The sequence below is a fragment of the Zonotrichia albicollis genome, chromosome 1 (genome assembly GCF_047830755.1).
Source record: "Zonotrichia albicollis isolate bZonAlb1 chromosome 1, bZonAlb1.hap1, whole genome shotgun sequence".
Classification (NCBI taxonomy): Eukaryota; Metazoa; Chordata; class Aves; order Passeriformes; family Passerellidae; genus Zonotrichia; species Zonotrichia albicollis.
Window position 1 is genome coordinate 41,064,876 of NC_133819.1, and position 22,293 is coordinate 41,087,168.

Consider the following 22,293-nt stretch of genomic DNA (forward strand, 5'->3'; position numbering starts at 1 on the left):
TAGGGAATTTTTAAGTATCAGAAGCCACAGTTATAATTCTGCTGCACCACCCTTTTATTCTTCAGTATACAGGATCTGAAAGACGAATATAAATGTGTGAATTTCACATAGAATCTCAGTGATTGCCACCTCTGGTTGACCAAAAATGATGCAGTATGATTATGATACAGTCACTATACCCTGATTTTATATGGGGCACTGCAGACAGGACTGTAATAAATCAGGCACTAACCCATGCTCAGAAACTTGCCCCAGAGAGCTCATAATGTGCATTCATAGGACAGGTACATAGAGGGTATTAAAAAAAAAAAAAAAACTCTCTTCCAGCGAAACATGTAAGAACTGAACAATTAAGAAAATACAGCAAATTGCCAGAGTCTTGTTCTTTGTTTTAAGCACAGAAATCTTCCTCTCTTGCAAATGCATCCATCAGACATATGGCATTATTCAAATGATACAAAAAAGCAGTTTTCACATCTTGGGGCTGTTCATACATGCAGTCATACATGGGGGATCAGTTTACATTTCTGTACAGTCTCCATGGGTCCCCACCTACAATGTCACAAGGAAGAGTGAAATTATCATGGGCCTTGGTACTCTCACATGGACTACAAGGATCTTTGGCACCCTCAGGTCAAGTTCCTAAAGGAAGTTTCCAATAATTGAAAGATGCAATCAGACTGAGAATTTATTTTCACATCCTGATGAGTTTTCCTCTGTTTTCACCCTTTTCACACATTGATGAGATATCTGGAGGTGGTTTGAGAGTTACTGAGTTCTTTTCTAGTGTCAGCCTTTAGACTAAAAGGTAGGTAAAGTGAATGAGCCAGGTTTTATATTTATCTGTTTATACTGCTTGCATTCACTGCAGTTGTTACAAAGTGTATGCTAGTGAGAGCTGGTGCACAGCTGTATGTGGGTATCTGACTGTTCTCACATTTATTTACACTAAACAGTCTTTATCTGATTAGTCCTGATCACTGTGCTTTAGTAGCAGGTCTGAATTTCAGACAGAAGAAAAGACCTGTTAGCTATAGGGGGGTTAGCTCATCTGCACTTTTTCTTCTATACCTTTGTATTACTCTGATTTCCACAGATAGGGATTTGTGAAGGATGTTTAGAACTCCTGAAGAGAAAAGGAGATTAGCTTGCAAATATAGTTCTTGAAGTTATTATTCTCTCTACCTTCATTTAACTTGCTCAGAGCATTAGGTAACATCTCATTAGGAAGGTTGAAAGGGAATTGATAGCCAGCATTCCTAAATACATTTGTATTACTGAGCAGCAGGGAAGGAATGTTAAATCCGGTGAAGATTTCTATTCTCTGCCTGAACAATGAGTGCAGTGGCCCAGCGATGGGATTCTGTTGAATGACAGAGCTGCTCTTGATAGGACTATGGTAATTGTGTGGTAAAATGGAATTATATTATTATATTTTAGGCCTGGCTGATAATTATTAGCAAAATTATTGTAATATATGCAAAAACTCCGTATCATTTATTCTCCCATTCTTTAATTGGGAGAAAGTGAAATTAATAACAGCCATTGAATAAGTACAGGATTGAGCTGGAAAATGAGAATGCTTCTGGGTAGCAAAAGATATTTTAAGTTTAAAGTGAAAACTGTGGCAGCTGGATATTGTGTTTCATTGAACTGCCACTGGCACTGATGAACTAGATGGTCCTTTTCTCTTCCTGAGTTCCTGTATCTCCATGCCAGACTATGGGATAAGAGGGCACAGCAAGACAATGTTCTTTTCTATTGGAGAACAGAGTATTTTCAAATGAGAAGGTGGAACCAGAGAGAAAAAAGCAGTGGTTTTATTCCATATTTCATTAAAGTTATAACCACCTGACAATGGTCAAAGAGAGACGCAGTTTTTGTTCTTTGCAGGGAAAGAGATTTGAAAGTGGAAGGGCACGTTTCCTTCATGGGGTTAAAAAAAAAAAGATTAAAAAAAAAAAGGTAAAAATAAATTCAGCCAACAGACTCATTTCCTTCAGTTTTCCAGCAATGCAAATGTTTTCACATAATTCTGTTAGTGATGCAGTGTCTAGACTTCTCAGATGGTTTAAAAGATTTAAAAAAAAAAAAAAAAAGGAAAAAAAAGGCAGAAACAAACCCTGGCATTAATTCTGGGAATCCTGAAAAGCTAAGTCATTATCACTGTACTATAGCTCATGTGGTGATAGGAAGCCACAAATAGTCATTGAAGACCAGATTCTGGAATCCTTGCTTATTTCAGATACATAATTTAGCATTTGCTCACATTAGACATCCTGTTTAATCTCCCTTTAGCAGGCTGTGTTGGTTGGTGTAAGGGCTTACCAGCATAGTCTGGTACAAAGTTTCTGCATTTTGGCTTTCACTGTGAGTGAAAAGGCTCCCTGTCTTCTCAGGAACATCAAGGCTGATGATAGAAGGAAAGAGATCTTTGATTCTTGCAACAGATATACATTGGTATAAAACAAAGCAAAACACCAGAAAAAAGCATTTGCACATGGAATGTATAAAAGGCTTCTTAAACATTTTTTCCTTGCTCATTGCCATTTGTCCTTAGCAAGTCTATTGATTCTGAGTGTTGTTTGGGGTTTCCAGATTTACTGCAACATATCTGTTACTATCTCATTTTGTTAGTTCTTTTTTGTTTTCTTTATACCAGGAAACTTATTCAACATTGATCAGATTATTAACTGTTGTCAGTCTCTAAAATCCCACAGTACTCATAGTGACCAAGAGAGTTAATGTATCTGCAGCAGCCTCTGTCTAATCACAGCTGTGTTGTTTTATAGGCAACTAGGCCTATAAATAGAACTGAACTTTAGCGTGGTTTCTTATACATTCTGTTAATGATGGCCTTCAGAATTTAAACAGAATGTGCAGCCAAACTCTTCTGGTGATGTAAATGAAATAGTTTGGTCTTGCAAGAGGCACTCTTTCAGGCAGTGTCTCAGCTCAAATTCAGGAACTAATGGCTGGTGTAAGGGGTGTTTGCTATGTACCTCAGCTGTTAGGCAGATGCCTGACTCTGCATTAACCTGGGCCTGAGAAAAGCAGGCTAAGAGCTTATTAGGGTAGATGAATAAATGGACATTACCTGTGCCACAGTCTCAATGTAAAAGCTCCTGCAAATTCTCTGCAGGTGACTCAGCTCCACCTTTGATGGGCAAATCCCATTATCCTACTGCAGCATGCTCCCTCACTCTGTTGGGTACAGGCAGCTGTCTTCCTCCTTTTTTTTTATTTCCCAGTGCCTGTCACCTTTATGGTTTGGTGTTTGCTGCAGGCTTAACAGGATCCTTGCCGGAGCCAGGCTGGGGCACCCTGCTGTTTGCAGATCTGGAAGAAGTGATGTTGCTCTCTGAATTAAACATGATCCTTCTTGAGGGATCTCATTTTGTCCCCTCAGCCCACCTCCTAATTTGTTACCTTCTGGCATTTAACTCTTTGTTAGTCACAGAGGGCAGTGTCTGAAAGAACAGGGGTTTAAGTGTACATCAACACTCTTGTTTTCTAGCTACGTATTTTTTCCACACATTTAAGTTGTTTCAAAGTGGTAAAAAACAAAAACCCCATCAGAAAAGACAGGAGTAGAATTCTTAATGTAGCATATAGACTAAATTGGTACCTGATCAGTGCAGTCTGAATTAAGCAGTTGAGCATCATAAAGCATGAATCATATTATAATACTGCACATCTTCAGTGCTGAGAACATTCATTCTCTGTGCTGTATGAAGAAAACAATAGTTTACAAGCAAATTAGGATCCTGTTGCCACCAGCAATGTAGTCGTTTTCTGTAGTAGAAATTACTGGCTTTTAAAGGATCAGACTGCTGAGAGGAGCTCCCTTATAACCTCCAGCTCCATCATCTCTGCCTGTAGAGTCACTATTCATTTTACTGTCAGAAATGAGCAGCTTCTACTTTTAGACCCACAAAGCCTGTACAGCTGTGGAAGAGTGAACAGTGGTTTCCTCTGCCTTGCACATAGCTTGTTGAATGACTGATCACATCACAGCACAAGAATCTTTAATCCTGATGGAAACACATGACAATGAAAGGATGCATTTGGGTTCTGCAGATTCTCTCATTTCAATGCTCATAATATTGATATTTAGTGGATTGTAGCTGGGTGCTGCTGAGCTGAGCACGTGAGTCATGCTGTCTCTGTCTCACACATATGTGTGGATAAAGAATTATCCAAGTACTGAGTGTGGTTCACAGAGAAAATAAATGTCAGTGGTGGCCTTCTGACATAGATATTTTCTGTGTTTGCCATCTGCCTGCTTCCAAGTTACATGATGTTCTTGAGGTAGATGGGAAGCCATGTGCAGAGTATGTATATTTACAGGAGCTGTAATCCAAATTGAGCTGCATTACAACAGAGCCCCTCAGCTCAAGGATATCCTTAGACTAGAATTTTCATCCTGGGTGGTCTTAAACTGAGTACATATAAAATATTTAACTTTTCTTTAAATCTCAGAATAATTTCTGAATACCTTTTCCACCTCCTAGCCTGGACTCCACTCACTTTAACAGGTTCAGAGCACATTTTTTAATAGAATAGCTAGACAAAGTGTCTGGGGGACCCAGGAAGAGACACAGATTCCAGTGGGCTCATTGTGTGCTGAATATGGAAGCTGCTGAGCAGCAGTGTTCAGGAAGCATTTTGCTAAACAACCAACCATGAATATTCATGACAAGGAATTCAACTCTTGCATTATCCAAACCCATTGTTGTAAGTATCAACACTGACATTGTGCTTTAGCACTGTGTAATCTTTATTTATCCTGTGAGATCAGAGAATTAGGATTATGTAGTTCACAAAGGAAAGAAATACATGTAAACTTGCTTGAGCCAGTGTCAGTTGCAAAAAAAAATTAATCTGTCTCCTTTTTCATTACACTGTTAGTAAACAAACTAAGCTGAAGCAGCTTCCCAGCACTATTTCCCATGGTAGAAACTGATCCAGCAGGGCAGACACCTCCAAATTCATGTGGTCTCAGCTGGGACTCCCTTGTGCTGCTTGTGAGGGGACTTCAGATACTAGACACCAAATATGTGTCTCTGAGAACAAAGTCGTAGTTGTCCTTTATAGGTTGGTAAAGATTTTTACAGAAGCCTCAGTGAACCATTCAGTGAGACCCTGGAGACAGAGAACCAGTTTCAACCCCCATAACATGTTTAATTGCTGACCCAATAACTCTTGCCTGAAATGGTGAGTGTATCTTTACATTTGTAAAGAGGAAGGCATTAAATATGTTTGGACATTCCACTGAAGGGCACCGTGTGTGTACCAGTGATACAGACCACTGCTGCTGTGTGATCCAGGGCCATTTATAAAACACCACTATTCTGTAGCACTGAACCTTGGCTAAATTTTCCTGTGACCAAAATCTTTGCCACAAGTACTTCGGCTTCATTCGTGCCATTGGTGGAACTAATTTGGCTAACAACATTTTTCTTTTTAATTATAGAACTCTAAGGATTTTTCAGAAAAACTGATCCACTATTAGTACAGATATTTAGGCATGCAGAGTGTTATATACAGGGGAGTAGTCACTCTCCTACAGTTCTCCAGGGAGTCTGGCAAGTAACTCCATAGCTTTGGTCTCCAGTACTTTAAATCATCGCTGTTTGGCTGAATGCAGTTAAAACTTCTGCAAAAAAAATGAAACCAGGAGGTGTGAGTATCTGAAAAGACCAGGGCAAGCAGGCTTTGGCCAGGGCCACCAGTGACACTCAAGTTAACAGTACAGTTTTCCCTAGAGGTTGTCTGGTTGTGAAAGAAGCAACATGAAGGAGGCTGAAAAGTAAGATCAGGATCTGCCTCAAGAGATAAAAAATAATAGAGTAAGAAACTGCACACCTACTGAGAGCAGTGCTTTTAGAGACAGCAAAGACATCAGTAATTCCCAGACAGTTTCCATTGTTGTGATACAGAACACAGTGCCAAAGGATTTTGCAAAAATTGAGTGATCTGAATTAAAAGGCAGTTGAGTAGTTTATTGTTTGTATGTTAAGTCAGATGGGTTTGTGTGTAAGGTAGGGAATGGCAGAAAACTGCATCTTATAGGAGTCTGAATGTTGTTCTTCCACCACGTTCAAGGAAGACAACAGAGGAAGTTCAAGTTGAATGATACCACTTTATTATTTAAATTAACACTTTCAAATAAACTCTCTATATATTTGTACAAGTGAAGTTAGACTGCATGGATGTTAGAATCCTTGCAGGTCTTTGCAGAGCACTAAGAATGTGTGCTTTAGGTTAATGTTAAATATTGACACATTTAGAACAATGCTACACAACAGATGTCTTCCCAATATGTGAGGGCATGTTACAAGGCAGAATGAATGGAGCAGAAGGAGCTCTGCAACACTCCACTGTAGCATTTTCATTAACTGTTGATCTGTGAGGCAGGAGAACAGCCCAACTTCACCGAGTACAATAGGGAGAGTTGGCCTAATGCTTTTGGGGGGTTAACCTTCGTATAAAACACTATTGAATTCAGTTCTCTTTCTGAAGAACAAGGTAAAAGAGCTGCAGAAAAACATGGCCTGATATAAGCACACAGACACTGAGGGTACTCCTGTCTCTTTGCTGAAGTTCAGGAAAACACTGTGAGTTTGGGAAAAAATACTGTGGTGGTTCTCAACACCATATGCTGCTCATATTGCAAGCATGCCTTCTATGTCACATATGATACTCACTTAGTTTTTTAATAGAAAACAATTTCACTTAAATACTTTTTATTTTCTTCTACTTGAAAGAATATTTCAGAGTTTAGCTGTGAGATTCTTACATATGCTGTTGTCATTCCCTTAGGCGTTTCTCCAGCATTGCTGCAGTCTTCACCCCACTTTGCAATTTCACAATGCATGTTTGTGACAGGCATATCAAACCATCCAGTTAGTTTAGAATTGAGGTGGGAGAGTGCTTTAAATGTAAATTTTACTATAAACAGCGGAATAAAATCTTGCAAGCACTTCCTAGCTCTGCCAGGAAGCAAAGCTATATTTAACTCATTTTAAAATTCATCAAATACATTGTGGGCTGATTCAGATCTCTGGTGTGTCTTTGAAGATAACATGTAGTGGAAGTGTCATACAGTCAGTTGGGGGATTGGGCACATTCTGAGATTCTTGTCAGTGAAGATATGTAGTTAGGACTGGATTTTAGAAAGAAAAATACATATAGATCTAAGGACTTAATATCAATACTTTATTTGAAAATTTGAACAATGACTGCTGCATTCAGTTCAAGAGGTTTTTTTTCTGTATATAAAGAAATCAGTGCCATAGCTATGACAAAATTCACATGCATACATGAATTTTAAAAAAGATTGTCTTGTAGTACTTGGGAGAGACTGTCTTTCAGAGAAGCTAATACAAATTGTTGCTATAATAATTTGCACAAGTTTCAAAATAGGAAAGATCCCTGGATAGTAAGAATAAGCCATAAGAATTTAGCTAAGGTACCTGTGTACAGAAGGAGAAACTCCAGACGGATCTTGCTCTTGCTTTATTTCTCCTGTCTTGGATTGCACCTATCAGCAGCTTTGTATCCCTGTAAACCCAACTTCTGCTGTTGATGGAGTAAATATAGATTGGAATAAACCTCTCAAATTTCATGCATCATGTTTCGTAGATGTTGTAGTTGTCATTAGATAATATATATATATATATAGATATATATAGATATATATATATGTATGTATACTGCTATCATGTCTCCACTGATTTTTTTGTAAGTGCAAATAGGAGTCTCTCATATTTAGAGAACAATCTGCTTTTGTCAGTGAGATGTTTACTTGCCTATATTTAGATATGACCTGAGTTTGAAGTTCAAGATTACGATTTTTTATAGCTGGGTAAGTTGTACCCAAAGTCCTTACTTAAAAGAAATAATATGCTACAGTCTTATTAAAAGCTCTCTATGGGAAATTGAAAGAATGTAATTCTTCTAACATGATTTTATGCATCTTAATTGTGGTTTTCTACTGTTCATTTGCTTTTGATTTGTTCTAGTATATGACTGCTGCTGCACCTATGCAAGGGACCTACATTCCCCAGTACACTCCTGTGCCTCCAACAGCTGTCCCTATTGAAGTAAGTTTATCTCCATCCATTAAAGCAGAGTGAAGGGGGAACAGAACTCTTACTTATTATGTCTTTGTGCACCTGTTGTTTGAAAGGGACCTAAATGTTCTTTATGGAGTGGTAGCTGGAAGCTTCCAGCTTATTAAATGAGGACTGCACTTCTCTTTCTCTTTTTGTTTTCTTTCTTTCCTTTTCCTTCTTTTTTCTAATCCCTCTTTTTTTTATTTTTCAAATTATTTGCAAGGGCTCTTGTTTTGCATTTGTTTTGTTGTACAGCAGGACATGGAATAAAAACATCAGTGATTATGACTATTTTTTCCCCATGTACTTGGGAGGGAGATGGGAAGAGACAGGAAAACAAACCCAGCAGGCAGACCACGAAACCAAAAGAGATTTCAAGAAGAGAAGATTGCAAGAGGGTTTGATGCGGTCCTTAGCAAGCATAGGTAATTGCTGAAACATTTAGCCACCAGAAAAAGTGATTGAGCAATGGAAACCTTCCTCTTGTATATACAGACGTGGAGGATGCTGCACTGACTGAGTGCTTTTCATCCTTGAGGAAGGATTCGCTCCCTCCCTCCTTGGGGCTGAGTCATGCTGATGACAGTCTAATGAGTAAGTATTTACTCAACCCTGTAGACCACAAGCTGCTGGGAGAGCGTCAGCTTGGCCTCCACTTCTGTGAAGCTTCATAAGGGCAGCCGAGCACAGCGAGAGGAGGGAGCCTTGGCATCCTCTTCCCTGTGTGTTTCTCTTTGGCACTACCCTCTCTTATTAACAGCTTCTGCCCTACTCTGGGGTAAGGCAAGGAGTGCCAGGGTCTCTGTACTTTGTCTTCATCTGTGTGACCTTTGGATTTTGTGCTATTACTACTCTGTGCTTTGAGGATGTGAGTTAGTGGTACTGCTGGCGTGGCTTCGCCAGCAGTCAAGTGGGCTTATCCTGTTTCCTCCTGGTTCTTTGCAATTATTCCCAGATAAGGTCCCACAGGAAAGGCTACTGCTGTTCTGTTGTACTGAGCTGGTTATGTTTCAGTCTTTTTTGCCTCGGTATGATTTTGCCTTAAACCTCATTTGTTTGCAAATGCACTCTGAGTGCCTCTTTTCAATTGCCATTCTTAAGTCTAAGTCAGGCAGATACAAATCTGAATTAAAAAGAGATGGTGGGATAGAGAGTGGTTCATCTCATGGGGTTGTCTGCACACCATGCTGACCTGTCCAAATGAGAATTAAAGTTAATTCAAATTACTTGTCAAGCCCTCCTCCCTATCACTTGCTAGTGCAGTCATGCCTTCTAAAGTAACTCAATGTCATAATTATCTACTATAATAATCAAAATGTTATCTGAATCTATAGCCTGTTTTGCTCTTATCCAGTGATGATGATTATTGTTAATGTTTATCTGTATTCATGTAGCATCATGAACCAGGACCCTACCATGCTGGATGCTCCACAAGCAGAGACCAAAAAATACAGTCTCTGCCCCAGAGAGCTTACAATCTCAAGATGAGGTGGACAAAAGGAGAAGGATAAAGACAAGGAAGTAGACAGAAAAAAATAATACTGTCAGTCTGCTAAGCAATAGATACAAAGAATTTCTGAAAGATGAAACTGATATTTTAACAGATGCTTTAAAATAAACTACCTGTTGTTTACACGAGGCTCAAATAAAAACAAAGCAAGTGCTTCGTGCTCCCTCTTCTGGCTCTGTTGTGTGCAATAGAGTAATAAAGCATGTTCCCTGAAGATACTTGCTATTCATGAGACCAACACACCAAGAGTAGAGGAAAGAAAATGTATCTTGCTTTGAAAGCATACAAAAAACTTAAACCAAGTTCAGACTGTCTAAATAGGATAAGAAATTGTGCATAATGTTACATTCATGAATGTAATCTTTTATGTATTTACTTATCTACTTTTTGTAAATATATAAAGAAAACAAAACTTCATTGGAGCTTTGACTTAACAGATTAAAGTCTTTAGAGTAAGGCAAATTTATTTTTGAAGGGAACATGCATAGAGACAGTATGTAGAAGAGGGCATTCTTCTAAGGTGACTCAAATTCTTTTGGATGTGTAGTAAAGTGGAAAGCAGTGGGTCTAGATTCTGCCTTTATTGCATTTTAAATCAAACAAAATAAATGTGAACTCACTGTGAGGTTGGGCTAGGTAAGCAAGAATTAGAAGAGGTATGTATACATTGTGAAAAAGCCAAGTAAAACCCAGAATCCACCAAAATCAGAAGATTTGCCTCTAGCTTTGAATGGGCAGGGAACTGCCCTTGAGGAGGGTGTTTTTTTGCTACAACCTGTGAGAGCAAAGTTCTGCTGGTAGGCTGAGAAATCTTCTTGTTGCTTAATTAGCTTTCTAAAATGGATGGAGTTTGTTGTGTTAGCATGTGGTTTTGCTACCTCAAACTCTCTCAGTCTCTAGAGAAATGTGTGAAAGGTGAGCTGGTGCTGAGCTCTTGTACGTAATTCACTGCCATGAGCAAAATTTTTAAGTTTTTCATGTTCTCATTTGATTCCCTAGGGTGTTGTTGCTGATACTTCTCCACAGACAGTAGCATCTTCATCACAGGAAGCCAGTGGTCAACAGCAACAGATGACAGTGGAAACATCCAGTGAACATGCGCCTGCATATTCTTACCAACAGTCTAAGTAAGTAGGCATAGACTTTGGAGCCAGAAGGGTTTGCTTCTTGATTATAGCAGGCCAAATTTGACTCCCTCTTTCAGAAATATAAATTCTGAATAGCTTTGTTAAGTTCTGATGAATTCTGGATATATAGCACTGTAATTAGCAAAAGGTTTTGGCTGACGTCCTCAATTTGGCAAAATGTCCTTGAGCTCCTGCCCACAGTGATATGCTCTTTAACTGTCTGCTGCTTTTCTGGACTCAGAAGGATCTCAACAACTGTGTTAACAATCATCATGCTGGGCTAAAGCAGCATCTGGCATCAGAGGTTAAAAAGGGCTTAAATTTTGCAGTGGTGAAAATATTGGCACAGCGCACATTGGCACATGTAAAGGTTTCTTTCTGAAAGTGTAGTTAATGAAGCGGGATAAATTACTCCAAGTTGGTATTTGTGATTGTGCAAAACTGCCATGCAGATACAGAGTAGGCAGAACCTGGAAATGGAAGAAGAGGGATAAGAAGGAGGTGGGTAGAAGCACTGTTCAATCTGTCTCCATTCTTCTGCTCCCTTTGTTTACTTCCCATGGAATACCTTGGAAAGTTCAAACTTTATAAACTGACAGCTGTATTTAGAACTTCTAAAGAGTCCCTTCATCTTCAGAATAATCTCTTCAAACACAACTTCTCTTTGCTACAATAAAAATCTTCACAAAGGGAAGGTTTCATATTGACAGGATGCTCACTGGGACTGATAAATGTTGGTCAGATTCTAGGAAGAAGCACAAATCCAGTCTTTCATTAATACATGTATATTGAACACCAGCATCACTTTGAAAATAGAATTATACATGTTTTATCTTGGGGAAGAAAGTAGAGAAATAGCCAGACAAGAAATACAATAGATATGTCAGTCAATGCATCATGACTCTCTACTTACAGAGGCATCAGATATGAGCTGGTATAGAAAAGATTAGAATTATAACAATTTGTCAATTGCTTTACTTCATTTTTGACCTCTGGAGAAGTGAAAGATTCATTTGTTTTTCTACCATATGAGTATCAAATGGTTTCAGATTTATGTGTTTTTGACCTCAATAAAACAGAAGACTATTTATTGTCATGCCTATATCTGTATGTACATATTGCAAAAACAATCAATCACAAGCTACCCAATTGGAGACACAGACTATGCATGCTTATCCTTTCTAGCTGCCAGTATCTCTAGCACCTATAAATAAATGATTGCAAAATACTTACAGCATATAAAAGGCAAAGAGAGAAATATGTGTCTGTACCATCCTGTTGACTTGTTTTAATGAGTGTGTTCTGTAGCACTTGGATCTGATGATTTTTGTGTCTCAGTTCCCTTTCTATTACATCTCAAAGAAAAAGGACTTAGGTCTAGAAGCCCTCATAAAATAGCTATGAGCTGCAGATTCTGGCATTTTTCCAGCATAGAAGAAAACTACAGTGCAATTCTTTATTGAAATGGATGCTGTGTTTCTTGCTCATGTGGTGAATTCCCCGAAAATGAGATCCCTCATCTTTCCTTGTCAGCTACAGCCTTTTTGCAGCGATGAATATACTTGTAATAGCACTGGCATTTATATTCAGAGGACTTTCTTTCTTTTTTAATCAGACAGGCAGATCCACCACAGATTTTTTTTTTATTGTGCTTATTTCAGTATTTTTTTTAGTCTGAAATTGGCCCTCTATTTATAACTGCCAGTTGCAGGCAGAAATGCAGTGTGGGAAGCTGTAGAAAAAAACAAAAATATACACAATCTTTGTCTTTAAAAATTAACTTCTGATGGAATGTTCCAGTGACTCTTAATGTAAAACCAAGTGAATTTATTTTATAATTAAAATATTATTTTATTACTCTGCTTTTCAAAGGGCACATTTATTAATAACAAACATCATGCCAGATACAAAACGATGATTGTCAGCGTGAGATATAAGAAAATAATTTACATGACTGGATAATGATTTTGGCAGATATTGGCAAAAGAACAGGCAGACTATATAAAATTATTTCTTGGGAGCTGATCAGTCAGGAGAAAAGTTATAATGGTATATTTCCTTACATTTATTTTCTTTGCAACAATCATGAAATTGCAGGCAACGAAGGAGAGAAAATGTACTAAGAATGAACTGGGTGGTATAAGGACTCTGTACTCTCTTTGTAAGTAAAAATAAACCATGAAACTTGGAATTTAAGTTCCACATTCTAATCAGCATACGTGTTCTTTTATTTAATATGCTGAATGCTGTACTTGAGGATCCCACCCACAGAGTTCAGAAATGGTAACTTCATGGCAAAAACCTAGCTACATATTGTATAGATAAAAAAGCCCTTGATTCTGAGCAGAGGAATCTACTCTATGAGGAAATCACCTTAATTATTTTAGACCCTACTCCCCTTTTTCCTTGTAAATATTTAATTTTGCACATTAAAGCATGAAGACTATGAAGTGGAGATCAATGGATATCCTTGCAACCAAAAAGTATATTCTCTTACCTGCAAGCAAAACTCTGCTGGACAACATACTCTGATTTTAAATGTGGAAAGAAACATGTTTTTCTAGAGCCTTTTGTAGGCAAACTCAATGCCAGGTTAGATTAGAGGGCATGTGCTGTGTTGGTGATATTGGACTTTCACACCTATGGCAACCACTCGACCCATAGGGGCAGTAAAATCTCAGGAGGTGAGCTTCCAACTTGAGTAGTACTACCAGATATTATGCATAGAAAATCAGAAGAAAATAGTTAATTGTTGCATTCCACATAAATCTGTTCTTAACTTCCAAAATATTAATGAATGCAATGAAAAAGCCCTTTGGCAAATTTAATATTTAAAATTGTAGTTCTGTATTTACACTCCCAGACAAAAAATTCTGTGGCAAATGTTAGGTCGTCAACTTCCTTCAACTTTAACTCCTAATTTTAAAATTTATTTTAAACTAGGCAAGGCAAATGCATTGGTATTTGCAAAAGGAAAGGTGCTGGACTTTCTTGTGTTGAACTTTGGTCAGGAAAGGATTTTTTCCATGTAAGCTTTAAAGAGTCTGGCAAAAGTAACAGCTGACCCTTACAAATAGCCCTAGACACAGAATATAATTTTTATGTAGGTTCTGGGTCTCTCTTCAAGATCTCATACAGTCTTTTTCAAATAACCTAGATGTGACATATCTTTAAGTGACATGAAACATCAAAAACACAAAATGAGAGGTATCTTCTGTAGAAAGAAGATTGATAATTTTCCTTATTCTCTGTGCTAAAGTAAGGAAGATATTGCACTATATGATAAAAAATATATATTTTTCTAATTAATATTTCTTTGAAGGTTTCTGTTAAGTTAGCCTTAACTGGCTCATTAAGCAGACTGCTCCACAGTGTAATTGTTCTTGCCATCAAAAAATGTGCTCTTTCTAGCAAACTGGTTGTATTCTTTTATTGTAATTTTATCTTTCATTTTATTATTAATACCCAAAATAAATAGTGGCACTTATTATTATGAAAATATTCACCATCCTGTTGAATTACCTGTGAAAGATTTACACAGTGTTAAGCCATGTATTCATGTCATTTTGGTGCAGTTAGACTGCCTGTTAATGCCTAGCATTCGAAGAGTAAATTCATCTGCTTAAGATGTGTTAATGTCCCCAAAGTAGGAGTTCCCTATTTTTGCCTCACTATTTTAGGCTTAGTGGTGGTATCATATTTAAACAGCTGCAAAGTCAGTTTGGCTTGGATAACTTTTAAAGGGAATTGGGTGGAAAAAAAGGAGAGGAGGCTATTTCAAAGTTGTTTTGACTTAATGACCACTTTAATTCAATTGTTTTTACAGACAATAAACAGGACTGAAGAATGTCGGTCTGAAATCTTTGCCTTGAATGGAGAAACTTCACTGAACAAGAAGTTGGCTTCCAGTTTGCACAGGCGTCAAATGAATGCTTTTTTTTTTCTACCTTTCCCAACGAAAACAAAACAGTGTTTTTATGTGCTGTGCAAATGGTTCCGTCATGTAGTCTGACAATTTTATTTTTGCTATTTTTTTTTCAACTAAAAGAAAAACCCAGAGGAAAAATGCTGGGTTGACATTTCATCTGGATGAACATTTGAATTCAGAATTTACCTGGAGGTGTAGCTAGATTTTTTTTTTTAAGCAGAAAAACTGATGATGTCAAGAGGGAGCAAGTTGCGATGAAAACCAATTGTCTTCCTCAAAAATTAAGCTACTCTTTTTCTCTCATTTTCTTTTTCTTCTTGTTTTAATCTAGAGTATTTTTTGGTTTTTTCTTTTTTGGTTTTTTTTAAAAGAAATGTTTAGGTAAGGTTTATCTTGAATCTTAATTGCCTTAATTTTAAGGACGTCAAAGGCTCTCAAGGCAAGCTGTCAACGTCTTGTTAGAAAACCCGAGAATGAATTGAAACTGCTCACACCGGTGCTGGTGCAGAAGTTTAATAGACTGAGTTTTTGGGGTGAACAAAAAATAAACTGTACAGTTTAAAAGAAAATGATTTTCTTCTTTTGAAGAAAAGTTGATGATAAAAGGAACTGTGGCAACTGAAAGGATTGGAAAAATGCTGGGACTTTTATGAACTTTGTCTTAAGTGTTGACAGAAAAAAAATCTAGAAGGCTAAAGCATTTTACAGTAAAGTTATTGAATTGAGAAAAAAACTTGCTGCATTATAGAGAATGCAGGGTTTTTTTCTTGCAGAATGCAGATTTTTTTATTTACGAAGCGTGATCGCTAGCAAAAGCATTAGTGCTTTTTATCTGCAGTCTTTTTTATGAGCTTTAAGAAGTTTTTAGTCCGCTTTGCTTGTCACATTGCAAAAACCTAGCTTAAGAGCATTAAAAAAACTTAAGTAGATAGGAGCTTATGGTCAAAAAAAGTGCAAAAAAAGCAATAGATAGAAGAAATTGTTGACAATTTCTGTAGTCTTTCCTAGTTGTGAACAAATGCAGCCTATGGATGGCCTATTTTATACCAAAGATGAAGTGACACCCTAACGCAGTCCAGAAGATAGAGGGTTTTTTTCTTTTTTTTTTATCTTTATTTGACCTACATGGCCGGACCAGTTCTTACTTTCTTGTTTGTTTAAACTATCTTCCACTGGTGTTTTACATACTGCATATGTTTGTAGTGGAAATTTCAGAATAGTTGGTATCAGAAGCTGTCCAAGTTTTTGATTATGTGCTTTGGAGAACATTCCAAAGCAAGGGGGATTGGGCTACCAACTAATCTGTCCAGGCAGGCTTTAATTTTGGGGAGTTTTTCTCTTTAATTACCTGATCTTTGGTATTTCTACTGAAACAACAGTCTTCCTTCTGAATTCTAACATACCAATTCATTTCTTCACCTCAGTCTTTGTCATCGTCCAGCATGCATAGCCACCTTAATTGTGCATTTATTTCTCAGTGTTGCATTTGAGTTGCCAGGTAGATTTAAGAGAAAGCAAACTTGATATCTGTTCTCATTTTAGCTTTCCCATACAAGCAGAAATTTTGAAAATTACGTCGTATTGTCATGCAGGCGGGAAGTTAAAAATTGTTCTTCTCTGCTATAATTTCTGTTGTCTTAATGTGTTGGCTGACAATCACTAATTAGTATGATCAGGCAAAAAAAAAATTAAATTTAATCCACCAAAACCTGTTTTAGGAATAACAGTTACTTTCCATATATAAATCTTTATTATGGCCCTTACTACTTCTAAACAGACAAATGAAAAAGGTGAGAAGGAAGTCAAAAGATGATTTTTTTCCTTAAGGAGGCAGAAGTGAAGCAGCATTTCCATATATACATACATACACACATGTCTATGTGTAAATATTAAACCAAACATTTTTAAACTTTCCTCCATCCAGAAGAGAGGGGAAGGCTCATCACATTTTCTGTGGTGGATTAGACACAGGGTATCCATTAAAAATAAGGAAAATGAAAACATATGTTTTGGATCAATCTGATTCAGCTGCCCAATCTTAAAAAGAGGTCTGTGTTTCCCTAACCTGACTTTTCTGGGGAAAAGAACACAATTATTTTTTTAAATTGATAAAACAAGATCGTATTTTTTAACATAATGGGAGGGGGGAGGGGGTTTCCCAAGTAAATGCTGCTAGGTATGCAACATAGAAAAGAGAGAAATGGGAGTTCACATGGTTCTTCACCATAGGAAGAGGGCCTGATTTTCAGAAGTGATAAAACTTCTGCTTCCTCCAAAGTAGTTGTTGGTATTCAACGCTTCTGAAAACCAGATGATGCCAAAGTAAAAGAACAACATCATCCACAACATGTTTTTAATTCAGAAACAAACCCCAAACCTCTCTTTCTGTTTCATGTGCTGTCTCATTACTTGTTGCTTTTTGAGAGGGGCACTTGAATTTTGTCCTTGGATAAAGGTTCCCTCTTTCTTTAGAGGGCATATGAGGGAAAAAATCAATCTAGCCTTATTTTCTTCCTTTCTACACATACTCTCTTTCTGTCTCTCTCTGAATTATTTGTACAAATGGAGATAACCCCAGGCACAAGTCAGTTAAATATGAAATAAAGACATTTATTTCTGTGTTAGTTCTAATGTGACACACAAAAAGTCTCATTTACTATCAACAATGAGGCTACAAGGTAGCTACCATGTGGCTGATGAATATGCTGAGGTACCTTCTTGTTTCTATTCAGAACTCTGCTGCTTTATTTATACATTCAGAAACATTTTTCTTATTTTTTTCAGCAAAGTTAAACAATCTCAGTGTTTTTATTAAGCTAGGCAGGCAACATGATATCACAGTGCCTGTCACTTTAAAGTGTTTCAAGTGCATTCTGTATTAGAATTATTTCCTTTCTTTTCCATGCTATAATGTTCAATAGTGTTTGAAATCAAAAGAAACAAAGCAAAGAAGTAGAGGAAGAAGAAGAGGAAATAAAATGGACCCCTTAAATATAAATCATCATTTTACTGATCCCAAAAAAAAAAAAAAAAGTGAACTGGTACTTGAAATCTATGAATTGTAAACACTGTGAGCCTTGATTATAAACAGTCATAGATCATAAGGTAAGAAAAAAGCTTATTTGGAACTTACAAAATGCTCAGAACGTCATAACGCGTTTCTAAAAGTTAAAAATGAGATAAAAGTGAACAGTGAAATAGCAGCACACTTGTTGCATGGGTGTTGTCACTTGGTGGCCTCTGAAACCTTAAACTGGTTTTCTTTATGTCTGTTCTGGCTAATATGGTTTTTTGAAGGTTTATAGTTATGCTCTGTTTAGTTTCTGGTTTCCATTTTTTTTTTTTTTTTAAGACCTGAATTTGTAAAGTCAATATCTTTGTCTGTCTTTCCAAATTAGCTTTAAATATCAGGCGAGTTCCTGAAAGATTGCAGAAGCAACTCTAGATGTCTAAGGCAATGGTGCCTGGCCCAGAGGTCTAGAAGTAATATCAAATCCATAAACTGAACTGCGTACGTACTTTCCATCACACCTGAATTCTTATAAATAATCAAATCTGGATGTTCAGGTTTGGTAATTTTTTTTTACCTTAAAAGAGAAATACAAAAGGGGTGTCAGAAAACTATGAATTATGGCTAGAAAATTCTGAATACCTGGGCTTGTCACTTATCATTGAGGGAAAAAAAACAAAAAAGACACAGTGGAACTGAAGAGAGTGTTATATTTGCAGGTGCTGACCCGAGTGTAGATCAGGGCACTGAAAAAATCTCACTGTTCCCGCTGAGATTGCAGAGGGACTCTTCTTCCTATCTGGCTCTACTGCTGGTTTTGTAAGCACTTTTCACCTGTGACAGTCAGGCCTCAAGTTGTGAATGTCCTCTTTTTGCCTTCTGGTGAAACAGACTCTTGAAATGTCCTTAGCCTGTGCTTACTTGTGTAGTTCTGTTTACCAAGAGACTGCCTTGGTTGTGTTGGTCAAGAAATCCACCGTAATGCAGAATGAGGCATATCTGAAAGCAATTGCATCACATTGTATCATCTTCTGCTATGGATGCATGCCCAAACCTGGAAGACAAAGGCTGGTCATTAGAGAAGTGAGGGCTTAAACTTTCAACGGGCAATTGGACTGTAGCATTCGAATGGATTTTTACTCGAGTAAAAATCAAATGAAGGGTATTATTTATGTATGTATGTGTACCAAAACTCAGCAAATTTGAGGAAGCCTGCATTGTAATAAAGTTTATTTTTAATATGTCATAGTATTTGGATCTATATTATGTTGTTTATGGTACTGAAGATTGAGACTGATCCTAAGTGTTTAAAAAATTGCCATGCTTCATGGTTTTAAGCTTGATGGTGCTCCTCATGCCACTTCATTTTAATGCTGAGGTTGACATGAGCAAAACAGGTTTAGGCAGACTCACCTAACTCCACCTATAGCAAGAGTCATGCTAAAGAGTGATAATGTGCTTAAAGTAATGAATCAATCCATTTTTAGTGATGAGACCAAATGTGGTAGTTGAAGATAGTAATGTTTGATACACGCGTGGTCAACATTTCCTTTCAAAACTTTATTTAACATGAAATTGGTCTGGATATAAAATAAGTGCCCTAGGGTAGGGGATTTTCCTGATCTTTCTCTGTAGCCCACATGAACCAAGAAAATAGTCATGGTGTGATGGAAATGCAAAACAGAAAACAACAAAACTGCTGACATTTGGTGCATCGGTCTTTTCTGTTTAATGACAATTGACTCTAGTAACAAGGACTCCTTTCATTTCTAATGCGCATACCCACAGTCATGCACGCACAGTCATGTTCTCAGAAGGAGGGCTGAGTGAGCAGCAGACTTCTCCTCCCCTTCAGTGGAGCAGATTTCTAGAATCTCAGCAAGCAGCAAAGATGCAGAGTAAGGAGAGTTATTTTCCTCTCAAAAAGAGCACCAACTTTTTCTATCTTGCTCCTGTCACCCAAATAGGCTAGAGCTCTGTATTTACCCCAGAGATGTATTCACCTTTGTGCCTCAAAGCAGGCAGAAGAGACCCTTTCTTCTCTCCTTTATTAACATGCTCTTTGTTAAAATTGAACAAAAAATTATGACAGTAAAGCTGTAAAAGAAATTAATCCCAGCACTGGTTCAGGTTTCCATGATAAGAAAAAATTCTTGTGTTTATTGAAGTTGTTCAGTTCAACTGTTAATTCCCCAACAGTGACAGCTGAATTCTTTCACCTTAATAAAAATGTGTAATGAAGTGGAAAATGTCAGCCCTTGACAGGTTCACAAATCCATTTTTCCTTGTAGGTCCAAAGCCTGCAAGGTGTAAGCACCTTCCAAGATCTGGATCTGTTGTCCTTAAAAGAGTACCTGCCCAACATTAATTTTCTGCCTTTAAGTGTCTTTCTCTTGGATAATAATTTTATGAATTTGGTGAAATTTACAGTCAGTTATATTTTTAAAAGCCCAAAAATACAGCCTAAAGAAGAGAACATGATGTTTATGTAATTGAAGTATTATTAAATATGATGTATTTCAGAGTAGAAGAAAATTCTACTATCTTTTTGAGGCAAAACAATTTTATGTAAAACCAGGAAGTGTACAGAATTAATTTAGGAATTTTTAATTGTTTTCCTTTTTAAAGGAGAATGAATAGATTCTATCTGTAAGAAAAATCAAAGCAGCTTTGAAAGCAGATGAACTTCCTATCAAGAAAACATGCATCACAAAAATGGGTCAGAGGTTCTTTACAGCCCTTACAGACTTCACTGCAGCCAAAATGTAGAATACAGAACCTCTGTGATACATTTAAATTATGAATCTTATTTATATGGGCATCTGTGTGCTGATGTCTCAGAATGTCTCTGAAAGATCTGTACTGCTATGATTTTTTTTTATGTTTTCCATTTGTAACACAGTCCTAAATAGCTGCCATTTTCCCACTTCTGGGGCTTTCTGTAGATCAGTGGATGTTAGGTTTAAACTTCTGTTTTCTTTGATGAAGCTTTCAATAAAAAAATAAAGAAAGAAAAGAGCTGGGTGACTCTGTGTTCTTGTGGCACCTTTCTGGAGAGGCTTCCCAAGGCTCTGACTCTTGTGGCTGAGCACAGAGGGAGCAGAAAGGCTTTGCAGCGAAGTCTGCCTCCTCTGCACCTTCACCAAATGGAAGGGAGGAATCAGAGAGAGAGAACAGCTCTGCTGCACAGCCACCCCCGTGCCAGGAGGTGAAATCCAGGAGGAAGTGCTTCTCCCACCAGGACTGAATGTACACTGCTGGTGGGGATCTGCTGTCCAGGCTCTCAGCTGTGCACCTGCTAGAAGAACATTGCCTCTGCTTCTGAGGTTTATTTTAAAGAGTGACTTCAGGGCAAAAGTTGCCACATGGAAGACAGAAAATCTTTACTTGTGGAATAAGTACAGCCTAAGCATGGTAGAGTGAGCCATACTTCATCTTGAAAGGAAAGTGGAAAGTAAACTGCCTCCTCAGCCATATCTCACAGGGAACAAGGTATTTGGTGCATTCCCTGTGGCTGCTTCACTCAGCAGCTCACTTGTTGGCTTGTGCACTTCTTCCCACCAGGCAGTTTCTGTGGGAAAAGTGAGGATGGGGTGGAAGGATCTAGCTCCGGTCTCCTCCCCAACTAAACAAAGTGGCTTTGTTCACAGGTTGGGAATCACTGAGTGCTCCTTTTTACCTACCAGGAATGTGCCTGTCTCATTCAGCCCTATACATGTTTTGTGGGATCACCTGCACACTTTCTTTTCTCTTTATTTTGCTCAATGAAATACGCATTGACGATCTTCTAATTCCCTTCAGCTTAATCAGGAAAGAACAAAGAAATCCTTAGAGGAATAAGGTGAGGAAGCAGGTGAGAGGGGATTTTGCAAGTGCACCTGTACTGAAATGTGCATTAGTTCTGGCTGTGATGATGGTGAGAAAAGGAGGAAGGCAGGAGGCTGAAGCTGCAGAGGCTGGGGAGATCAGCAGAAAGTGGGACACTGTGTTCCACTAACACAGATGGTGCAAAGGTGGTTTATAGGCTGATGTTCTGGGGTCAGGTTTGTCACTGCCAGGACTGCTCCATTTCCAAGATCATTCCACTTCAAGCTCTACTAAAATGAAATTGCTAACAACTGTGGCACTAGTGGGTTTGATTTTATTGTCTGTCTCCATTTCTGTGTGCATATGTAGCTAGTCCAAGGGGAGTTTACATCAGCTTCCACAGAAGTTCAGGTAAGAAGGCTTTATCTTCTCATCCTCCTGGCCCCACTGTCAGTGTCAAAAAAAAAAAAAAAGTTAATCAGCAAATTATATCATTGTATCTGTCTTAGCCTTAGAATTAAAGAACAAGGACAAATGGGGCATTGTTATGTGTGAGGTGTGTTTATTCCAGAGGACAGAAGCCATTTTTATCAGTAGTCGGCATCTGGAATGGATGTCCATGACTTCCATGTGGAGAAAGCAATGTCCTTTGATTGTCACTCCTTGAGATTTCAAGTAGAGGGGAAGAGACAAAACAAATCAATAGCTGTTATAGGATAAATTCAGGACAATTCCACAATCATCAGGTTTATATAAATTTTAATTTTAATATTTTGGATGACCAGAGTTTG

General features: G+C 37.7%; 1 protein-coding gene across 12 annotated transcripts in view; it reads left to right on the top strand.

Moving 5' to 3' along the window:
• Positions 1–18,939, top strand: part of RBMS3 (RNA binding motif single stranded interacting protein 3) — a 707,096-nt gene extending 688,157 nt beyond the window's left edge. For 9 of the 12 annotated variants that reach the window (XM_014274144.3, XM_026799147.2, XM_074538955.1 and 6 more), the window contains 4 exons: positions 8,028–8,108; positions 10,630–10,757; positions 12,855–12,918; positions 14,584–18,939. In XM_014274144.3, coding sequence (XP_014129619.1) covers positions 8,028–8,108; positions 10,630–10,757; positions 12,855–12,900 — 255 coding nt within the window. In that variant the 3' untranslated portion in view covers positions 12,901–12,918; positions 14,584–18,939. Of the gene's footprint in view, positions 1–8,027; positions 8,109–10,629; positions 10,762–12,854; positions 12,919–14,583 lie in introns of those variants that run through there. The other 3 variants (XM_074538964.1, XM_074539013.1, XM_074538960.1) reach the window with 2 other exon arrangements.
• The last annotated feature ends 3,354 nt before the right edge of the window (positions 18,940–22,293 follow it).